Below are 19,446 nucleotides of genomic sequence, written 5' to 3' on the forward strand. Positions count from 1 at the left end.
CCTGCCTGCCAATACAGGGGACATAAGAGATGCTGGTTCGACCCCTGAGTTGAAAAGATCACCTGGAGAAGGGCATGGCAACCCACTCCAGTATTCTTGCCTGGAGAATTCCATGGACAGAGGAGCCTGGCAGTCTTGGAGTTGCAGAGTTTGACATGACTGAAGTGACCTAGCATGCATGTACACATATATGTATATATATGTTATTGCTCGTGGATTTTTGAGTCATGTTTACAAAAGCTTTCTCCTATCTTATGTTTTAAGGAATTAATCATGTTTTCTTTTTTTTTTCTTTTTTACATCCAGCTCTCTGATCCATTTGGAGTTTATTCTAGTGTACGATGTGAGGTACTGATCTAATTTTATCTTTTTCCAAGTGACTACCCAGTTGTCTCAGTATTATTTATTATAAATTTATTTTTTTCTCACTGATTTGAGATGCCACTTTATCACACACCAAAGTGTGTATATATATATATATGTATATATATATATATACATATATATATTTGGGTCTTTTTCTCAACCTTTTTTTTGTACTTTAAATATGCAAATATCATACTGTTTTAATTATAGATAATGGTAATCTCCAGAGGTCAGAAGAGATAATGGTTTTCCCAAGGTCAATTTGCTGAAAAAAGAAAAAAAAAATAGGAAACATCAGATCCAGGATTTGACCCATGGCCACCCTATGTTGGAATGATTTAAATAAGCTTCTAAGCTGAATCCTTATCTCAGTTAAATAAATCTGATGCACTAATAATGATCTTATAGATAATAAATGGTAGTGTTTGGCAATTGTAAACTACAAAACTAGGGGTGCAGAGCATTTTTGTATCACAAAGTTACCGTTTTGTTAAAGTTTGTCTGACCCCTTTCTTAGTACATAGATTATCCTATAGTCTAATTCCAAAAGCTCTTGAAGAACCCTTTACTTCACAGAAGTAGAATTTTATAGGCATTCATAGTGGTAGAGTATATATAGCAAACTTTGAGCTGATTTGAATCACAATGGACATGATGGGGGCAGGGGGAAGACTCTATCATTGTCTCTTATGACCCACGTTCTAATGTTCGTGTAATGAGAATGCCTATGATGAGTGCATTATTTTATAAATATGAAAAAACCACTAGAAAATAGATATGAGGTGAATAAATGCTGTTTCCCTAGTGTTGTGCAGTTTAAAACAAAAACAAAAACCCACTGGTAGAACCATCTGGTCCTGGCAACCTTCCCGGTTAAACACTTTTAATTGCTTCTGTGATCTTGGTGGGTTGGTGTGCCATGGTTTCCAGGGATTTGGGAGAACTGACCTTTATGAAGTAATCACAGTTCGTTGTACAAAAGAACTCTGAGTTACCAAAGCAAGCAGCAGATCCTGCTGTGGGTCCATGGTAATGAGAATGGATTAGATGTGTGATGATGTCCTATTTGGATTGACTTCACTGTTATATTCTACATGTAGGGGCATTCCAACAGCCAAGAACATTCCACCTGGAATGTTCTCTGCATTCGGGCAGTGATTGTAAATCCAGTAGATTCTGTAAATGAGGTGTGTTTATTTTTAGTCCTTCTTGTGACACCAAGCCCCTTTGCTATACTATCATCTTGAAGTTTTTATTGAAATATATATTCAAAAAAATTTTATCAACTTTTTTACTGATGTACAATATTATGTTGGTTTCAGGTATATTTCATAGTGATTTGACATTTACCCGCATTATGAAATGATCATGTGGTAACTCTAGTAGCCATCTGCCCTCATACAAATTTATTAAAATATTATCGACCATATTGCTTATGGTGTATATTACATTCCTATGGCTTATTTATTTTATAACTGGAAAATTGTACCTTTAATCCCATTCATCTATTTCTCCCATCCTTCTACAAATGGCAAAATTTCAATTTTTTAATGGCTGAGTATTCCATTGTGTGTGTGTATATATATATATATATACATACATAATATGTATCTATATCTGTATACCACATCTTATGTATCCATTTATCTATTTTGGGAGAAGACATTTTCTGATATAGTGCTGATAATCCAGATCTGTTTTTAATGTCATTCAGAATAAATTGAGCCTCAAGCTCTTGAGTTATCGCCACTTTCTCTTTTATCCTTCCTCCTCCTCTTCAAACATCTCTGAAATTTCTGAGGAGAATGGACTGTACACTGACCCCTTGACAGTGGCAGAATCAGACCTAGCGTCTGAATCTGCCGACTGTCTTTCCAGTGTCTTTCAATCATCTGCACTGATTTCTCTAGGGCTACAGAGGCTCATTCCTGCATTTATCAGAGCCTTAACTGAATGGCTATTATGTAGCATGCGTTATGTCAGGTATTAGGAACCCACCAATAAGTAAAACGTGGTTCTTTTCTTGAGCTATCCTTATTCTGAGCAATTGAGTGTGTTCTCTGTATTCTCAGGGAACACATCCAATGAGGACTATTGTAGAAGTACAACTCTGTTCGAGGGAACTAGAGAGCAAAGTCTGTGACCTGGCTTGGCTCCTGGGTATGACCTTGGACAAGATATGAACCTCTCTGAGACCTAGGTTTTTGTCCCTAAGGCAAGTGGGCTGGCTCGGAGATCTCTGGTCTTTTCTTCTTCTGACATTCCATTTCTCTTTCTGAAGGTTACTTTGTAACCAAGAAAAGTAAATTAGGAAACTATATAACAAATACTTGGGCTTCCCAGATGGTGCTAGTAGTCAAGAACCTGCCTGCCATTACAGGAGACATAAGAGACGCAGGTTCTATCCCTGGGTAGGGAAGATATCCTGGAGGAGAGAATGGCAATGTACTCCAGTATTATTGCCTGGAGAATCCCATGGACAGAGGAGCCTAGTGGGCTTGCCATGGGGATTGCAAAGAGTTGGACATGACTGAAGTGACTTAGCACACAGCACACATAACAAGTACCTACCCCCATTTGTGTGTCTGACAGTTCCCAGAGTTAGCCCTTATATTTCTAGGATTTGGTGCACTCTTCTTTCTTTGTAGCCATAACACCAGGTGTGCGATTTTCATGGGTGGGCCTGCTGAACTCTTTGTAGATTCTATGACTGTACCTACAAAAATTGGGGCTGGTTAAGCAGACCACTACAGTCCTACTTAGCTAAAGTCAACACAGAGAAACGTCATTGAATTTTTGCATTTCTAATCTCTAGTGGGTGATGATGTAGTCCTTTCCACTTTAGTGTTAAAGAAAAGAAAAACTAAAAAAGTATTACACAGTTAAGCCATTCATAATTATTTTCTTATTTCTGTGTAACCAAACTGGCATCCCTCTAAATGGAATAAATATTTTGCCCTAAGTGTGGAAAAGTGATTGCTCATGACTTTATAGCCTTGTGCAAGAAGAATGGCTGTATTAGCCTGTTAACATTGGGTCATTCCTCAGTTGCTGGACAAATAGAACATTAGAGATACTGGGTAATATGTTTCTTCTTTCTAGAAAATTAGATTTATATGCATGTTTAAAAGCATAGTGTCACTCTGTCAGTTAATTTCAGCTCTTGTGTATGTTTATTTGCCCTATTAATAAATCATGGGAAAAAGTTTTTAGAATCATTATTTTATAGTGATTAAAAAGACTACCTGAGGAAAATGGGGATATAGGATCTGTGGTGATTGCTTCCAGAAAGGCTCTAAGTGGTTTAATTTGTGGTCAGAGTCCCTGACTTCCTGGGGGGAGTTTTAATAAGTAGGAGCTTCTCCTCTCTGATGTGTAAAAAATCTGTTAAAAAAGAAAGAAAAGAAAAGAAAAATGCTGATATTATTAATGGGAGATCATAGAATTTTAGAGTTAATCAAGACCTGTGGGATCGTTTAGCTCCGCCTCTTTATTTCCCTGATGAAGAAAGCGAGGCATAAGAAACTTAAAACTCTGTTCTACAGTAATGACAATTAGTAGCAGAATCAGATCAAGAAAAGTGAATCTGTTGACTGTCTTTCTGGTGTCTTTCAGTTGTTTGCACTGATTTCCCTCTAGAGGCTCCTTTATTCACTGATGCAAGTATTAACCGAACGACTGTTACGTAGCACGTGCTGTGCCAGGTACCAGGAGCCCAACAATAAGTAGAATGTTGTTGCTTCTCTCTCAGAACTCAGTTTCATGTATCAGAAGTGAAGTGAAGTGATGTGAAAGCCACTTAGTTGTGTCCGACTCTGTGACCCCATGGAATTCTCCAGGCCAGAATACTGGAGTGGGTAGCCTTTCCCTTCTCCAGGGGATCTTCCCAACCCAGGGATTGAACCCAAGTCTCCTGCATTACAGGCAGATTCTTTACCAGCTGAGCCACAAGGGAAGCCTGCTTGTACCTTTGAAAAGTTACAAACTGGCACCCTTCTCTACTCCAAAAAGAAAATTTCAGTATGGATTGGTTCAATAGAATTGTGATAAACCCAGTTAACTTTTACCCTTTAGGTTTTTTACTCCTTAAATTACTTTTGAATTCTGTTCCAAGGCTTATTCTTTTATCAAGGCTTTTATGAAGTCATGACAATGTCGAGCCCATTATACTTGATCAGTTTCTTCTTCATTTTTGGACTTCTGCCTGTTTATGATTGATTGGCAGGCCAATTAACTTTTTTCTCATTTCTGGTCATTTAAAAAGATATCTAAAAGCATAACTCAAATTAAACAATTTTAGAAACACTTAGCCTTCACATAATACTCTTGCAGTTAATATAGTTATGAAACATACATCGGGAAAGGCATAGAAGAGAGACTGTCCTAGATTTGAGATCTAGATCCTTTCCTTGCTATATGACATTGACCAATTTATTTTAAATTCTGAGTCTCCATTTTATCAAGCCCAAAGTGGAAATAATAATTCCTACCTTGAAATGCTTTTGGGATGCTAAAATGAGTATGTGTATAGTCCGAAATATAAGGACGGGAAGAGAAATAGTTATTACTCCAAGCCTTTGAGGAGTAAAAGTCAATATTGTTACAATTTTTCTATTTTTTCATATTTCTGACAGTGCAGTTCTAGTGAACTGATAGGATTTGCAGCCTTGCAGAATTAGAGAAGTTTCCAAGGGTTATCCAATCGACTTTACTGCCTTTAGATCAAATTGATTATGAAGTACTACACATATATGGAAGCTATTTCCTGAAAAATTATCCACTGAAAATTTTATAAGGTCGCACAGTAAAATAATTTCTCCATTTATAGCATATGTGGATTTGGGCAAATCGCTTTCTTTGATCAGCATTCTATTCTTCATGTATATCAAAGAATAGCTTTACAAGGGCAAAAACCGCACATGTCTTATTTCTCACAGTACCATGAGCATTATAGAAGTAGCTGACACATGATACTCAATAAAACTTCTTGAATATATGAGTAAATAAATTAATTGCACTATTATAAAAGTTAAATTTTATATATTTGATAAATAACTGGCCCCAACTTATTTATGTTTGATATAAATGACATTAAGGTGGTATAATTCATGGATATATTCATTAAGTGAATGTAATGATATTTTCCCTAATAGAAAAACTAAAGTACAGGGCATCCCCAAATGAGCCAATCTGAGAGCTATATGATACCTAAGTGTCATATTTTTATAAATATGAATATTATATATTCATATTATACTATGTATAGTACAAATCTTAAGTTTTTATCCTTGGAATGCTTTATCTAGCAAATCCTCCAAGTACTGGGCTGGCCAAAATGTTCATTTGGGTTTTCTATAACATCTTAGAGCAAAACTTGAACGAACCTTTTGGCAAACCCAATATAATTGGTCATTTGTTAATTTATTTGTTCACTTTATAAACTATCTGGATGTAGAAACAGGCAAGCATAAATATAATACTATGACCTAGTCTCATTAATAAGAATGAATAATTCCTAAATAAAATGCACCCAACAAAATTTAACATCAGTGAAGAATCATTTATGAAGAATAACTAGGAATGAATCCCTGGAAGGCAAAGATGGTTTAATTAGAAATCTGTTACCATAAATCATAACAGCTAAAATAAAATTTGAAAGTATCATTCTAATACATGTTAAAGGCATTTAATATAATTTAACACTCATTCCTGATAGAATCTCTTGGAAAACTAAAAATAAAAATCTACATGTTTAACACTGTAACTAATAACTATCCCAGATTAACAATTTTTCCCATACTTAATGTTGAAATGCTAAAAGAATCCCCATTAAAGTTAGAGGAAAAGAAAGTAATTGTTATTACTGCTATGCTTTCACATTATTTGAAAGTTCTGAACACTGAAATATGACATGAAACAGAATGAGATGAATCTGATAGAAGATTAATTTCTGTTTTTTCCCCAAAACTCAAGAGATGTGCTTGATATAAGAGAAGTAGTAAACAATCAGTTGCTTCCCTAATTACCTCAATAAAGAGAAAATATGGGTTTAAATATTCCATTTACAGCTCAAAAAATACCACATACCTAGGAATAAAGTCTATTGCCGTCTATGCAAGACGTAGATGAAGAAAATTATAAAATTTTACTGATTGATGTCAAAGGGTATTTGAATGAATGATAAATTAACACATATGCCTGCAGATGAAATGTGATATTGAAAAATCTTAATTTCTGTCCATATTTAATACAGTTCATCATAGACCAATTAATAAAGCATTTAAACCTAACAGAAAGATTCTGTTTTTTTAGAGGAATAAATGGATGGTAAGAGTATTGATGCTTTTGAACTGTGGTGTTGGAGAAGACTCCTGAGAGTCCCTTGGACTGCAAGGAGACCCAACCAGTCCATTCTGAAGGAGATCAGTCCTGGGAGTTCATTGGAAGGACTGATGCTGAAGCTGAAACTCCAGTACTTTGGCCACCTCATGCGAAGGGTTGACTCATTGGAAAAGACTCTGATGCTGGGAGGGATTGGGGGCAGGAGGAGAAGGGGATGACCGAGGATGAGATGGCTGGATGGTGTCACCGACTCGAGGGACATGAGTTTGAGTGAACTCTGGGAGTTGGTGATGGACAGGGAGGCCTGGCGTGCTGCGATTCATGGGGTCGCAAAGAGTCGGACACGACTGAGAGACTGAACTGAACTGAACTGAACTGAAGAGTAATGTTAGCTGTCAAGTGTAGAATGGTGAATGGGCTATTTGTCCTACTGCACGTAGCCATTAATAAGCATTACAAAGCTGTGACAGTTAACAAATGGTGTAATGCTGACTCAAGAATTGGCTGACAGACTAATTCAATAAAATGGCTAACTGTGAAACAGAGGCTAGTGTAGAAAATAATATCATATATGATGAAGGAATTAATGTAAATCAGAGAAAAACAAATAGATTATTCAAGACTTGAGCTTCAGCAAATTGGTAATACAGTTGGAGCCATTCCTACTAGTATAAAGAGTACTTAAGAGAATAGGTTCTGGAAGCTTTCAGAGTTCAAATACCAGTTATATCACTTCCTAGTCATATAACTTGGGATAAATAAATTAACCTCTCTAAACTTTAGTTTCCTCATGTATAAAACAGAGACAATAATAGTTTTCGCCAGTATCTGTTAATATAAGTATTAATAATAGTCATAAAATGGTTATGGGAATTAAACAGACAATTTATTCCATGGACATAGGAGCCTGGCCGGCTATAGTCCATGGAGTCGCCACGAACTGGACATGACTGAGTGACTAACACACACAAATAGATAATTTAGTATATTGTTTGGCAAATAATCTTTACTCAATAAACATGATCAGTTATTTCTATAGTCAAACACCAAGCTGATTTCATATGCATTAATAGACTAATATAAAAATAAAACCATGAACAGTCTTATTTAACTGATTTCAGTTTTGAGAAATTTCTAATCATAAATACAATAGAAGAGCTTACACACACAAAAAATAGATTTGTCTGCATAAGAATTTTTAAATATGTGTTTAAAATATAAAAAACTGCAAGGCCACAAATAAAAGTTATATTATAACTATAAGAGCCTTTACAAATCAATTTAAAAAACCACCAAGATCCTACACAGCTAAATATTAAGATAAATTCAAATAAGTTTGTTAATATTCTAAATCAGTTATTCAAAATAATGTAAATAAAAGATACAAATGTGCATTTAATATAAAGAAGAATATGGCAGTGCTCCAGTTGCCCAGAGTGTGGGAAGATGTTCACTCCAGGATGCTGCTGGACAGGATTTATATCATGTAACATTTTGGAAGGCAATTTGGCAACACTTCATAGAATCTCAAAAATGCTGTCACCGTTTTAGTCATGTTCTAGGAATTCATCCTAGGGAAATAATCAGGAAAGCAAATAACCGTTTTTGTCTACCTATTTTACCATGGGATTGTTTATAACAGAGGATACAACCGTGAGATGGAATAGCACGCAGCCAAAAGAAATCATGTCTTTGAAGCACGTAAAATGACGGTCCAATTCCTTGCTATAATGGCTAACATAATATGCAAATTATCATCTGTAATCCTACGAGTGGCTCCATTTATTGCTGCATCTATGTGTGCACCTATATACGGAAGAACACACACCAATTTTCCAGCCTTTAGGTGGATATCAGAATTCCAGATAAATTTCACTTTTGTTTTATATAATGTAATTTTAGGTTTTTTTATAATAATTAGCAGCACTTGTTCCATCTGAAAAAAATGAGACAAATGCTGGAAGTATAGATTGGATTCTGTTTGTCTCTGTTTTTTTAGAAGGTAATACTTCACATGTGAAGTGACAGCTTGCATTCTTGAGATTTTGTTGTATTTCATCAATTTTGCATCAATTCAATTATAAATTTAACCTTTGGAAAACTAATATTAGACTTTCTTTTTAGTTTGTTTTTAAAACCTGGGAGTGAAGAACCAAACTGAGGTTATCAAATTGCTTTCAGGAACAGCTGGAAACACCATTCAGGGCTATATTCTGTTTACTGTTTAGCGCCCTTTCACAGAGAACTAAGAGAAATATGAGTCTTGGCATATGTTATTTTCTGCATGAAAGCTTACCAAGATCCCTGGTGTATTTCAGTTGCAGGAGTGATAGGCAATAGCATTTTATCGTCTCTGCCATACAGTTTGGCATTTGATTATATTCAGTTTAGTGCTTCATGACATAATGCCTTTGAAAATCTTCCCTCTAATGAACTCTCAAAACATTTAATCTTTTTATTCAATTTTAGCACATTTTATTCCATTTACCAAGTTTTATTCATTGAACAGGTTTTATCTTGTAGAAAATCCTACTTCTTCTACCAGACTGTAAACTCCTTGAAGTAGGGAAGTATATCTTACTTACTTCCATGTTTCCTGGACCTCACCCAGAATGTCTTGCACATGAAGGTAGTCATTTGTTACATGAATGAATGGAACAAATGAGAAGTATCTGTTTAATATATTGTCTTCTAATTGTATTAGAGTATATATTTTCTCTCCTGAGACTGGAAATTTCAGGAAAGCAAAGCCTAAGCTATCACATATATTTTTGCACCTAATACCTGCTAATAAACTCTGAAGAATGGCCCACTTCATTAAATTATTTAACCTTTTGTTTTGAAAGTAAGTTTAGATGAAATTACCTGAACATGATTTATTACCAAAACTAGTGGTTAACCTTAAACTATGAACAATGGTTTAAAGATTTTGCTTTTGTCTTTAGCCTCATTTATGATAATAAGTGATTGTTACTTAAAGCCACATCACTTCCACTTACCACTTCCAATTATTTGATAAGTACTTATAATGGACCAGGCATCCTTCTAGCTGGTAAACTTTTAAAAAGAGTCAAATTCCTTGCCTTCATAGAACTTGCATTCTAATGTGGATGGTGGGAGAGGAAATAAGTGAAAACGATGTTGTTCAGTCGCCCAGCTGTGTCTGACTCTATGCAACCCCATGGACTGCAGCACACCAGGCCTCCCTGTCCCTCACCATCTCCCAGAGTTTGCCCAGGTTCATGTTCATTGCATCTGGAATGGCATCCAGCCATCTCATCCTCTGATGCCCTCGATCTTTCCCAGCATCAGGGACTTTTCCAATGAGTCGTCTTTAGGTGCTAATACATTTAGTATTGAAAAATAAAAAGCGAGCAACATCAAAAAGACTTCATTGTGAAAGTGTCATTTTAGCAAAGACTTGAAGGAGACGAAGGAATGATCCTGTGGCTATCTCAGGATGAGAATTCCAGGCAGAAGCTAGAGCAAGTTACGAGACCTGAGGAGAGTGTGCTCCTGGTATATTTACAGCACAAATACCAAAACAGGGACCTTTTAGGAGATCTGTATCAAAATGGTGAAGTTAGTTTCTGACTTGGCAGAGTCGTAATGAGGTATGAACTGCGTGTAAACCACTTAGGGCAAAGTCTTGTACATATCAAATAATTGACAAATATCGTTTGTCATCACTATGTGAATTACATGAACTAGATTCTTAAAACATTGTGAGAAAAAAATACCATACGCTGATGTCTTTTTAGGTTGAAATCATGTCTGGGTCAGGCCTGCTTGATTCTAATACTAAATAATTATTTTCTCACATAACTACTTGCCATCTATTTTTTATCTCTGGTGGATAAATATTTATTCATGTTTCTAAATAAAATTATTTAAAATGTGGTCCATGGAGCTTCTGTGAATGAGCTGAGGGAGTTTGAATCTGGCCTATCCAAATGCCCAGAGATATCTGGCGTGGGTTTGATCAACAGGCTTATTCAGTGCTGAGATGAAGGTCCTGCTGCTCAGAACCTAGTGTCCCATATTCCCTTGGCGAGGGTTATGGTTGCTCTCATAGACTAGGTCTTACAGATATCCTCAACGTGAGCCAAGTTCCCTTAATGGATGTGCTGGAAAGAGCTCAGTGTTACAGAGTCAAGAATGTAATTTGAGCTGTGTCGACAGGAAACAAATTGATCATTTTGGCCCACATACCTGAATCTGAAGCAGCCCTTCCCCATCAGGGAAGACTGTCCAACATGATGCAGTTGAAGTCCCAAATGTTCCTGGATATGGAGTCCTAATTTAGATTTGCTGTTAAGCCCTTGAATATATTTTGAATATGCCCTTTCAAATGCTCAGTGGAAAGTGTGATGAGGTTCTAGTATGTATTGTTGCATGCATAAGCCTTAGTGATATTCTTTTTTTTTTTTTTTTCTTCCAAATTGTGAAAACACACACCTCTAATTACCTTCCATTTGGAGAAAGAAAGGGAACTCAAAGTAGTCCCAAGATCTCTTGGAAGAGTTTGTCTGCCAAAGATTGCTGAGATTAATAGTTTATAGTATAGACTTTGACACTTTGTTTCCTAAGCAACAGCAAAACATAGAGTAAAAATCAATTTCTGAAATCAAAATTAAGTACCAGGTTAAATCTGTTTCTATATACCAAAGCCAACTAAATAAAATGGAAAAGAAAATAGAATTGATTGGGTTTTCTTAAATTCTTTATTGATCCGCTTGTAATGAAGGCCAGACAGAAACACATTCCCAAAATATTTTCACTGTTACTAAAATGTTAAATGGTGTCAGAAATGGACAGGTGTGAAATTTCATTAGGAAAACTGCTGTAGGTGAGAGAGAAGAGAAGAACAAGTTAGGTAGAGAAAGAAAAAAAAAAAAGAAATAGAAGTTTTGGCTGAATTGTCCCAGTTTCTGCTTCTTCATTATTTTACACTTCTTTTTTATGAAGTCATTTTGTCTGTTTAAAAACCCTCCCGTTTTTAAGAAAACCAAAAACACTGAAGATTTAGAAGACCAGTATCCTCTTATATCTTGTTTTAACCACTTTCTTGAGGTTTAATGACATCCAATAATTTGCACACATTTAAAGTGTATGATTTGGTAGATCTTGACATACATCTCCTTCTGTACATCTATCACTTTATCAAGATAGTGACAATGTCTGCCAACCCCTAGAACTTCCTTGTGCTCTTTCATCAACTGTCCCCCCTTTCACTGAGTCCATTATCGGTCAACAGTTGATATGCTTTCTGTCATTATAGATAGTTTACATCTTCTAGCATTTTATATAGATGGAACCATAATGGGATCATCCAGTATATGCTAATTTTGTCTGGCTTATTTCACGCAGCCTGATTATTCTGAGATTCACCCCTGCTTTTGCTCATACCAATAGTGCCTTCCTTTTTCTTGCTGAGTAGTATTTCATCATATGACTATAACGCACTTAATCTATTCATCTGTTGATGGACATTTGTTTTATTCCCAGTTTTTGGCTATTACAAATAAACTGTTATGAACTTCAGGTACTATCTTTAAATCAGCATATGCTTTCATGTAAGTTGGATCAATGCCTAGAAGTGGAATTGCTATGTCATGTTGTAGATACACACTGAACTTTTTGAAACTACCAAACTTTTCCAAAGTTGTTGGCACTATTTTTCCTAAGTTCAGTTGGTAGTAAGAACATGTTTCTTCTAGATGGACAGCCATCCTCAGCATGATGATAGCCCCCTAAGTCTGTACCTCTAGCTATCATCTTCCTCTGGATCTTCAGCTCTGCATTTCTAACTGCTAATTGTCTATTTGTCTAATTTACTAGTGCTTTTATGAGGTTATGAAGATAGGGCACTGGATCCATGCCTGAGCACAGGCCCCCTGAATTTTCTTTCCTTTAGTAGAACCCAGGATAGAACTACTTCCTGTCATGATCTTGCCCTAGCATGAACAAAACCTTTCTTTAACTCTCTTCAGATTCTTTGAGGCAGAATGGAACTTCCACCAAGACTTCACTGAATACTTCACCACAGACATTGAAGGATAGGAACACAGAGAATAAGAAGTGGATTTCCCAACAAATTCTGAAAAGAATGAGGAGATAAGGGAACCCTCTTGCACTGTTGTTGAGATATAAATTGATAAAAACCACTATGGAGAATAGTATGGAGAGTCCTTAAAAAAAATAAACTAAGAATAAAACCATGATATGACTCAGCAATCCCACAACTGGGTATATACCCTGAGAAAACCATAATTCAAAAAGATACATGTATCCCAGTGTTCACTGCAGCATATTTTTTTTCTTTTTACAATGGACAGGATATGGAAGCATCCTAGATGTCTATCAACAATTGAATGGATAAAGAAGTTGTCATACATATAGATAATGGAATATTAACTCAGTCACAAAAAGAAACAATTTTGAGTCCACTGAGCTGAGGTGCATGAACCTTGAGCCTATTATACAGAGTGAAGTCAGAAAGATAAAGGCAAATACCATATATTAATGCATATATATGGAATCTGGAAAAAGGGTACTAGTGAACCTCTCTGCAGGGCAGGAATAGACACAGACTTAGAGAACAGGCTTGTGGGCATGGCGGGGAAGGAGAGGGTGGGATGAACTGAGAGAGCAGCATTGACCTACATACACTCCATGTGTGAAATAGAGAGCCAGTGGGCAGCTGCTGTGTAACACAGGGAGCTCGATCTGGTGCTTTGTGACAACCTAGGCGGGTGGGATGGGGAGAGGGGATGAGAGGGAGATTCAAGACAGAGGGGATATAGGTATACTTATGGCTGATTCACATTATTGTATGGCAGAAACTGACACGACCTTGTAAAGCAATCATCCTCCAATTAAAAATAAGTTTAAAAAATGACAAAGAGGGTTTTCTGATCCCTAACACAGGTCACAGGGGCTCAAGTCCCTGCTCCAAGGAAAGGAGACTGACACCAAGGGACAGGCACCCTGCCCCATCTGTGGTTAGGAGAGGGGCTTCTGAGGCAGACCTTGGCTGGATTCATACAGTGCCACTGCTAGCTGAGTGACCTCCAGCAAGTTCCTCATCTTCTGAGTCTACTCGCGTGTAGACTGGAGCCACACCATAGAATCCTTTTAAGATTGATTAAAATAGTAAATTAAGTATTTGACTCACATTAAATACTTTATGTTAAATCCCATGAGGATTGTAACCACATGAAATCCAATACGAGCCTCAGATGTCTATATGTGCCTTGGCCCTAACCATCTTTCGACTCATACCTTATCTTATACTCATTGATCTTGTCTGTTTTTCTATTATCACTCCTCTTAGCTTAATTACTTCTCCTACCAGGTTTAAATGTGGTGGAAATTCATTATCATCACTTGTATTGCATAAACGTTCAACTTTCTTTTTTTGTACTTCAGTAAGGAAATTATGTATTACATAGATGACTGTAAATGTTGAAATGCTCAAGGACTTGGTTTTGAGTGTTTTCACTAACTCAGCCAGTGATCTTGTCTTTAAATACCAGTTATATGCCAATATCTTCTTTGAAATGCTAGACTTGTATATTCCCTGGCTCACTTGATGTCTCCACCCAGATGTCTAAGATATTTCAGAGTTAACATGTCCAGAACCAAACTTCTTATGTTTCTCAAGAAACCTGCTCTATTACAACCTCTGTTTCAGCCAGTGGTACATGTAGCCTTCTAGCTGTTCATGTCAGTGGATCTGTAGTCATTCTACCGCCCCTCTTTCTCTCTGACCCACATCCAATCTCTTAAAAATATATTCAGAACCCAGCCACTGTTGTTTGTTTTTTTTCCCATGTGCATTAGTTTTTTCTAAGTTACCATTACCTTTGAACTTAATAATTGCAATAATTTCTTAATTATTATCTCTGCTTCCAGCTTTGACCCCCTACAGTCAAAACTTTCAAGACAGCAGCAAGAATGATCTTATTAAAACATTAGTCAAAGCATGCCACTACTCTGAAATTGCTTCCAACCTCATTCAGAGCAAAAGCCAACGTGCCCACAATAGCTTATGAGGCTTGCAAATTCTCCTTTCCACTCTCCCTTCGCTTACCTCTCTCCTTTCTGATCTTATTTTATACTATCTTTCTTCTCACTCTGCTTCAGCCACCTTGGCCTTCATATTCTCATCAAAGCTAGCCATAGTCTTTCACGTAGAATGTTCATTTCTCATGCTGGCTTATTCTCATTTCCTTAAAATCTTTATTCAGGAGTGACTGTTTGCAGGAGGTTTACCTCAACCAGTCCATCAAATAATTTCATCACTCCAACACTTTTTATTCCATTTATCTGTTGTACTTTTTCTTTAGCATAGATCAATATTTAATAGATGATACGTATTGCTGTTTATCATTCTATTATCTCCTCCCCACACTGAAATATAAGCTCCCTGAGGTAGGAATTGTTGTCTGTTTGGTTATCATATTCCCATTGCTGAGAAATAGAGTGGATGCATAGTAAGACTCAAAAGTGTTGAAATAATGAATAAATGGAAGAAGGTTTTTATTTTTATTTTTTCACTACATTGCTTACTTAACACATATACCCTTTTTATCCAGAGTCATCACAACTTCAACATGTCTAAAAATTTAAAGACATTGTTACGCCGTTCACTTTTTATATGGATATAGAAATCCCCAAGGTAGAGGTTAAACCTCCTAGAATACACTGAAGTAGAAAATATCAATAATACTTCCTTTTAAAAAAAAATCCTTTGCTTTAGAGGACCTTACAAAGAAAATTTAGAACCCTCAAGTGGACTCTATTTACCATGAGGAATAATCAACAAATTATGTTAAATCTTTGAGAAATCATTTAGTTAAAATTTCATAAGAGACTATAAAGAATACTTAAAATTATAATGAGATAAGGGGAGAAATAGAAAGCATAGTGAAAGAAGGAGTCAAGCTAAAGCAAATGCTTTCTTTGTCTTAGAAGTTATCTCTTCCCTGGGCTCGAATCTTTAACTACTTGTGACTTCAGTTTCTCAGCCTTTAAAGCATCCGTAACATTTTTACAGATTCTGTCTCCTCCGTTATTCCTTTTCCATTCAAGCCTTTAGCAAATTGTTTTACAGCACTTGCTATGTTCCAGGCACTTTGTTAGACATGGGGATACAATGGTGAAACACAAGCATGGCCCCTACTTTTTCAGGAATGTTCCCCAAGGAAAGAAGAGGAATATACATATCATCGCCAATGTGACAACTGTAGTGGAAAGTTATGTGTTGTCTTTGGAGAAGGCAATGGCAACCCACTCCAATATTCTTGCCTGGAAATCCCATGGACAGAAGATCCTGGTGGGCTACAGTCCATGGGGTCACAAAGAACTGGACATGACTGAGCGACTAAATCGGAGAAGGTGATGGCACCCCCCTCCAGTACTCTTGCCTGGAGAATCCCAGGGACAGAGGAGCCTGGTGGGCTACAGTCCGTGGGGTCGCTGAGAGTCAGACACGACTGAGAGACTTCACTTTCACTTTTCACTTTCATGCATTGGAGAAGGAAATGGCAGCCCACTCCAGTGTTCTTGCCTGGAGAATCCCAGGGGCGGGGGAGCCTGGTGGGCTGCTGTCTATGGGGTTGCACAGAGTCGGACACGACTGAAGCGACTTAGCAGCAGCAGCAGCAGAGTGACTAGATAGCATGGATTGTGTTATGAGAGTGCATCAGGGATCCAAGGCTTTTCTAGGGTGTTAAATAAGAATGTTTCTTATATCGCTTCTTGCCTTTTTCCTACCGTCATCCCCGTGACTAAGACCGGCATTACCTCTGTTGCCTCCGCTTTTCTCCTGACTCTCCAACTCTGACCATTTTATCACAATTAAGGGTTTATTGGCATTGTCTAATTACAGTATGGCTATAGCCTTTTCTTCTTCATTCCCCACTATTCCTCAAACACATCTCATGTTTTCCAAACTTTTTACTTTTACTCCTGCTGTTTCAAGTAATAAATGTACTTTGGTTTTGATCTGTTTTCTAAGTGTCCACTCAAATTTTTCTTTCATTGAATGTCTGTCTCCTCCATTCCAGTACACGGGCTAATAAATGTTATCTGAACTCATAGCAATCCCCTCTTCTTTATTTATTTCTATTTTATCCCAAGCTACTGCATGATATTTTTTGTACTGTTACACTCTTTCTTATGACTAGAAAAGTTTTGAGAATCAAGAATTAAGGGAAGGGATAACTATGATTAAGTTACCTGATTTCTTTAAAATGTCATTTTCTAATATGTAAAAGGAAGATAATATTATCTAACTCAGAGATGTCTTATGATGATCAGATGAGGTGAGAATATTTCCTCAAGTGTGGTTTACTTAAGATGTCACATGGCAAACATTTTAAAAATATTTTAATTTCAATTAGAGAAGAAAAATTAGATCTAGTGTATAAACCAACTAGACTTTATAAATTTCTTCTGGTTCTTATTTTACATTTTAATCTTATTAATAATCATGTATTATTTATGTTACTGATCACTTATAGAGAATGAGTCTTACTTTTCTTCATTCTGATGATAAGCTTATTTAAAATAAATTTATTTAAGTAAAAGATGAGTCAAATTAAATTTGAAAATAACTTTAGTAAGCAACAATAGAAGTAGTATGTGAATATATAAAAATGGATAGGTTAAATAAATACTGAGGTCAGGCATGTTAGGTACTTTTGTGGGCAAAATAGTTCATATATCTTTAGGATGGAATACTTTATAATTTCATGTAACGATGCTTAAGTAAATCAGCTGACATAGAGGAGGCACCTAGCAAGCTGGTCTCCTTTATATTCTCTAAGCTGGAGAGAGGTTACAATTAATATCAGGAATATTTTCAGTAACACTCTCTGCAGTTGACATTTGCACTGAGGATTTCAGCAGCTGCTGTTTCTGTTTTATGTGGGAGGCAAGATGGAAAAGGAATAGATTGTGTGTTTTCATTCGTGGGTCTCCTTTTTAAGGAAGTGAAAGGAGTTATTTGTTTATGAATATGGTTTTCTATATTAAATTTTGTAAAAGATCGTGTGTGTCTATCTGTGGAAGGGGTGGAATTACAAAGCGAAAAAAAGGACCGTTGGTAGGCCACAAATCAACAAGTCTCATTGATTTCTCTTTTGAAATGTTATTTTTCAAAGTACTTTGAACCCTTCTAACGGTGACTTTGATTTATCTCTTAATGTATGAAGATGAATGTGAGGTAAAAATACAAATAAAAGGTAATAATAAATGCTTAATGTGGGTCTCTATAGTACCCTTCTTTCTTCTCCCAGGAGTATGAAGCAATTTAGGTGATATGCTCATTCATTTGTTCATTCATTCAGCAAGTAACGATTAAATTATTCAAATATGTTTATTGAGTGCCTGCCATGTGCAAAGGGCTATGTAGATCTCTGAGGATACAAAGATAAATAAGGGATTTCCTTGAATTATTCAGTCATTTAGGGGGAAATATTTAAGTTCAGTGTAATCACAAATGAATGTCATAAGAGCCAAACCTGACATGTGTACAGTGCAACAGGAAGTGTTAGTTTTGGTGCATGAGTACGAATTGGCTCTGTCTTGAGAGGTCAGGAAAAGTTTCACAGAAAATTGTTGAGCCAAGGCTCAAAAAATGCGTAAAGATTTGTCATATGTAAAATGACCAAAAAGAGCAGGAAATGAGGTGGAGAGTTAGGACTGCAGGCAGAGGAAAGAGCACGTACAAAGATACAGTTATATAGAATGTGTCTGGGAAACGGAAAATACCCTGAAGACGATACGGCAAGAGGATAACTTCATCAAAAATAGTCATTGAACTCAAAAGAGCATTCTCATCTTGGTGCTCTGTGATGACCTAGAGGGGCAGGGATGGGAGGGAGCCCCCCAAAGTAGGGGATATATGTATACATACAGCTGATTCACTTGTTGTATGGCAGAAACTAATACAGCATTATAAAGCAATTACACTCCAATAAATAATAATAATATAAAAAAGAAAGAAAGATATTTCTTTATGTCTAAAAGAAAAAAAAAGACCATTTTCTTACAGATCAATTTTTGGGTCTTTTTATTATGGACTAAAATGACATCACCGACTCAATGGACATGAGTTTGGGTAAACTCTGGGAGTTGGTGATGGACAGGGAGGCCTGGAGTGCTGCGATCCATGGGGTCGCAGAGTCTCACACGACTGAGTGACTGAACTGAACTGAACAGATTATTTGAGTTTAAGGTGCCTTTGGAAATTAATTACATAGTATTATATCCAGAGGTAAAACAAATTGGTAAAAATGAAAATAAAACTAAAAGCACTGACTCTCAAATTAGCACCCCACTTCCACAGATGAGAAAATTCCTGCTGTTGAGATAGCTAGAATACTGGACTATATAACCGAATCATAGTTGATAAGAAAGTTCCCAGAGTGCTCTGATTAGATGGCTGGTGTTTAAAATGTTTCTGTGGCAAACTTTGGCAAGGCATATACATTTCAAGGAACTGAATTGAATTTTCCGTTAAGAAATTACTCTACCCATGTTTTAGCATTATGTAGCTTTATCAAAAAAGCTGTATTTGGTCCTATTTTTTAATTGATTTTTGTATTCATAAGTCATAATTCTTAAATGTTCTATTTGGTACCCATTCTTTCTTGGCTGCTTTCTTGATGTTTTGTTACTTTGCTCCTCACTTATATCCATTCAGTTATCGATTCCTTTGATAGTTAT

General features: G+C 36.4%; 1 protein-coding gene across 15 annotated transcripts in view; it reads left to right on the plus strand.

Moving 5' to 3' along the window:
- DLG2 (discs large MAGUK scaffold protein 2) overlaps window positions 1-19,446 on the plus strand; it is a 2,364,981-nt gene that overhangs the window by 1,231,755 nt on the left and 1,113,780 nt on the right. For 11 of the 15 annotated variants that reach the window (XM_018042817.1, XM_018042819.1, XM_018042818.1 and 8 more), the window contains one exon: window positions 307-348. The exons of the other annotated variants lie outside the window; for them this stretch is intronic. In XM_018042817.1, the coding sequence (XP_017898306.1) occupies window positions 307-348 (42 nt within the window). The remainder of the gene's footprint in view (window positions 1-306; window positions 349-19,446) is intronic. 15 annotated transcript variants of the gene reach the window in all.

The sequence above is a fragment of the Capra hircus genome, chromosome 29, assembly GCF_001704415.2.
Source record: "Capra hircus breed San Clemente chromosome 29, ASM170441v1, whole genome shotgun sequence".
In the NCBI taxonomy this organism is placed as follows: Eukaryota; Metazoa; Chordata; class Mammalia; order Artiodactyla; family Bovidae; genus Capra; species Capra hircus.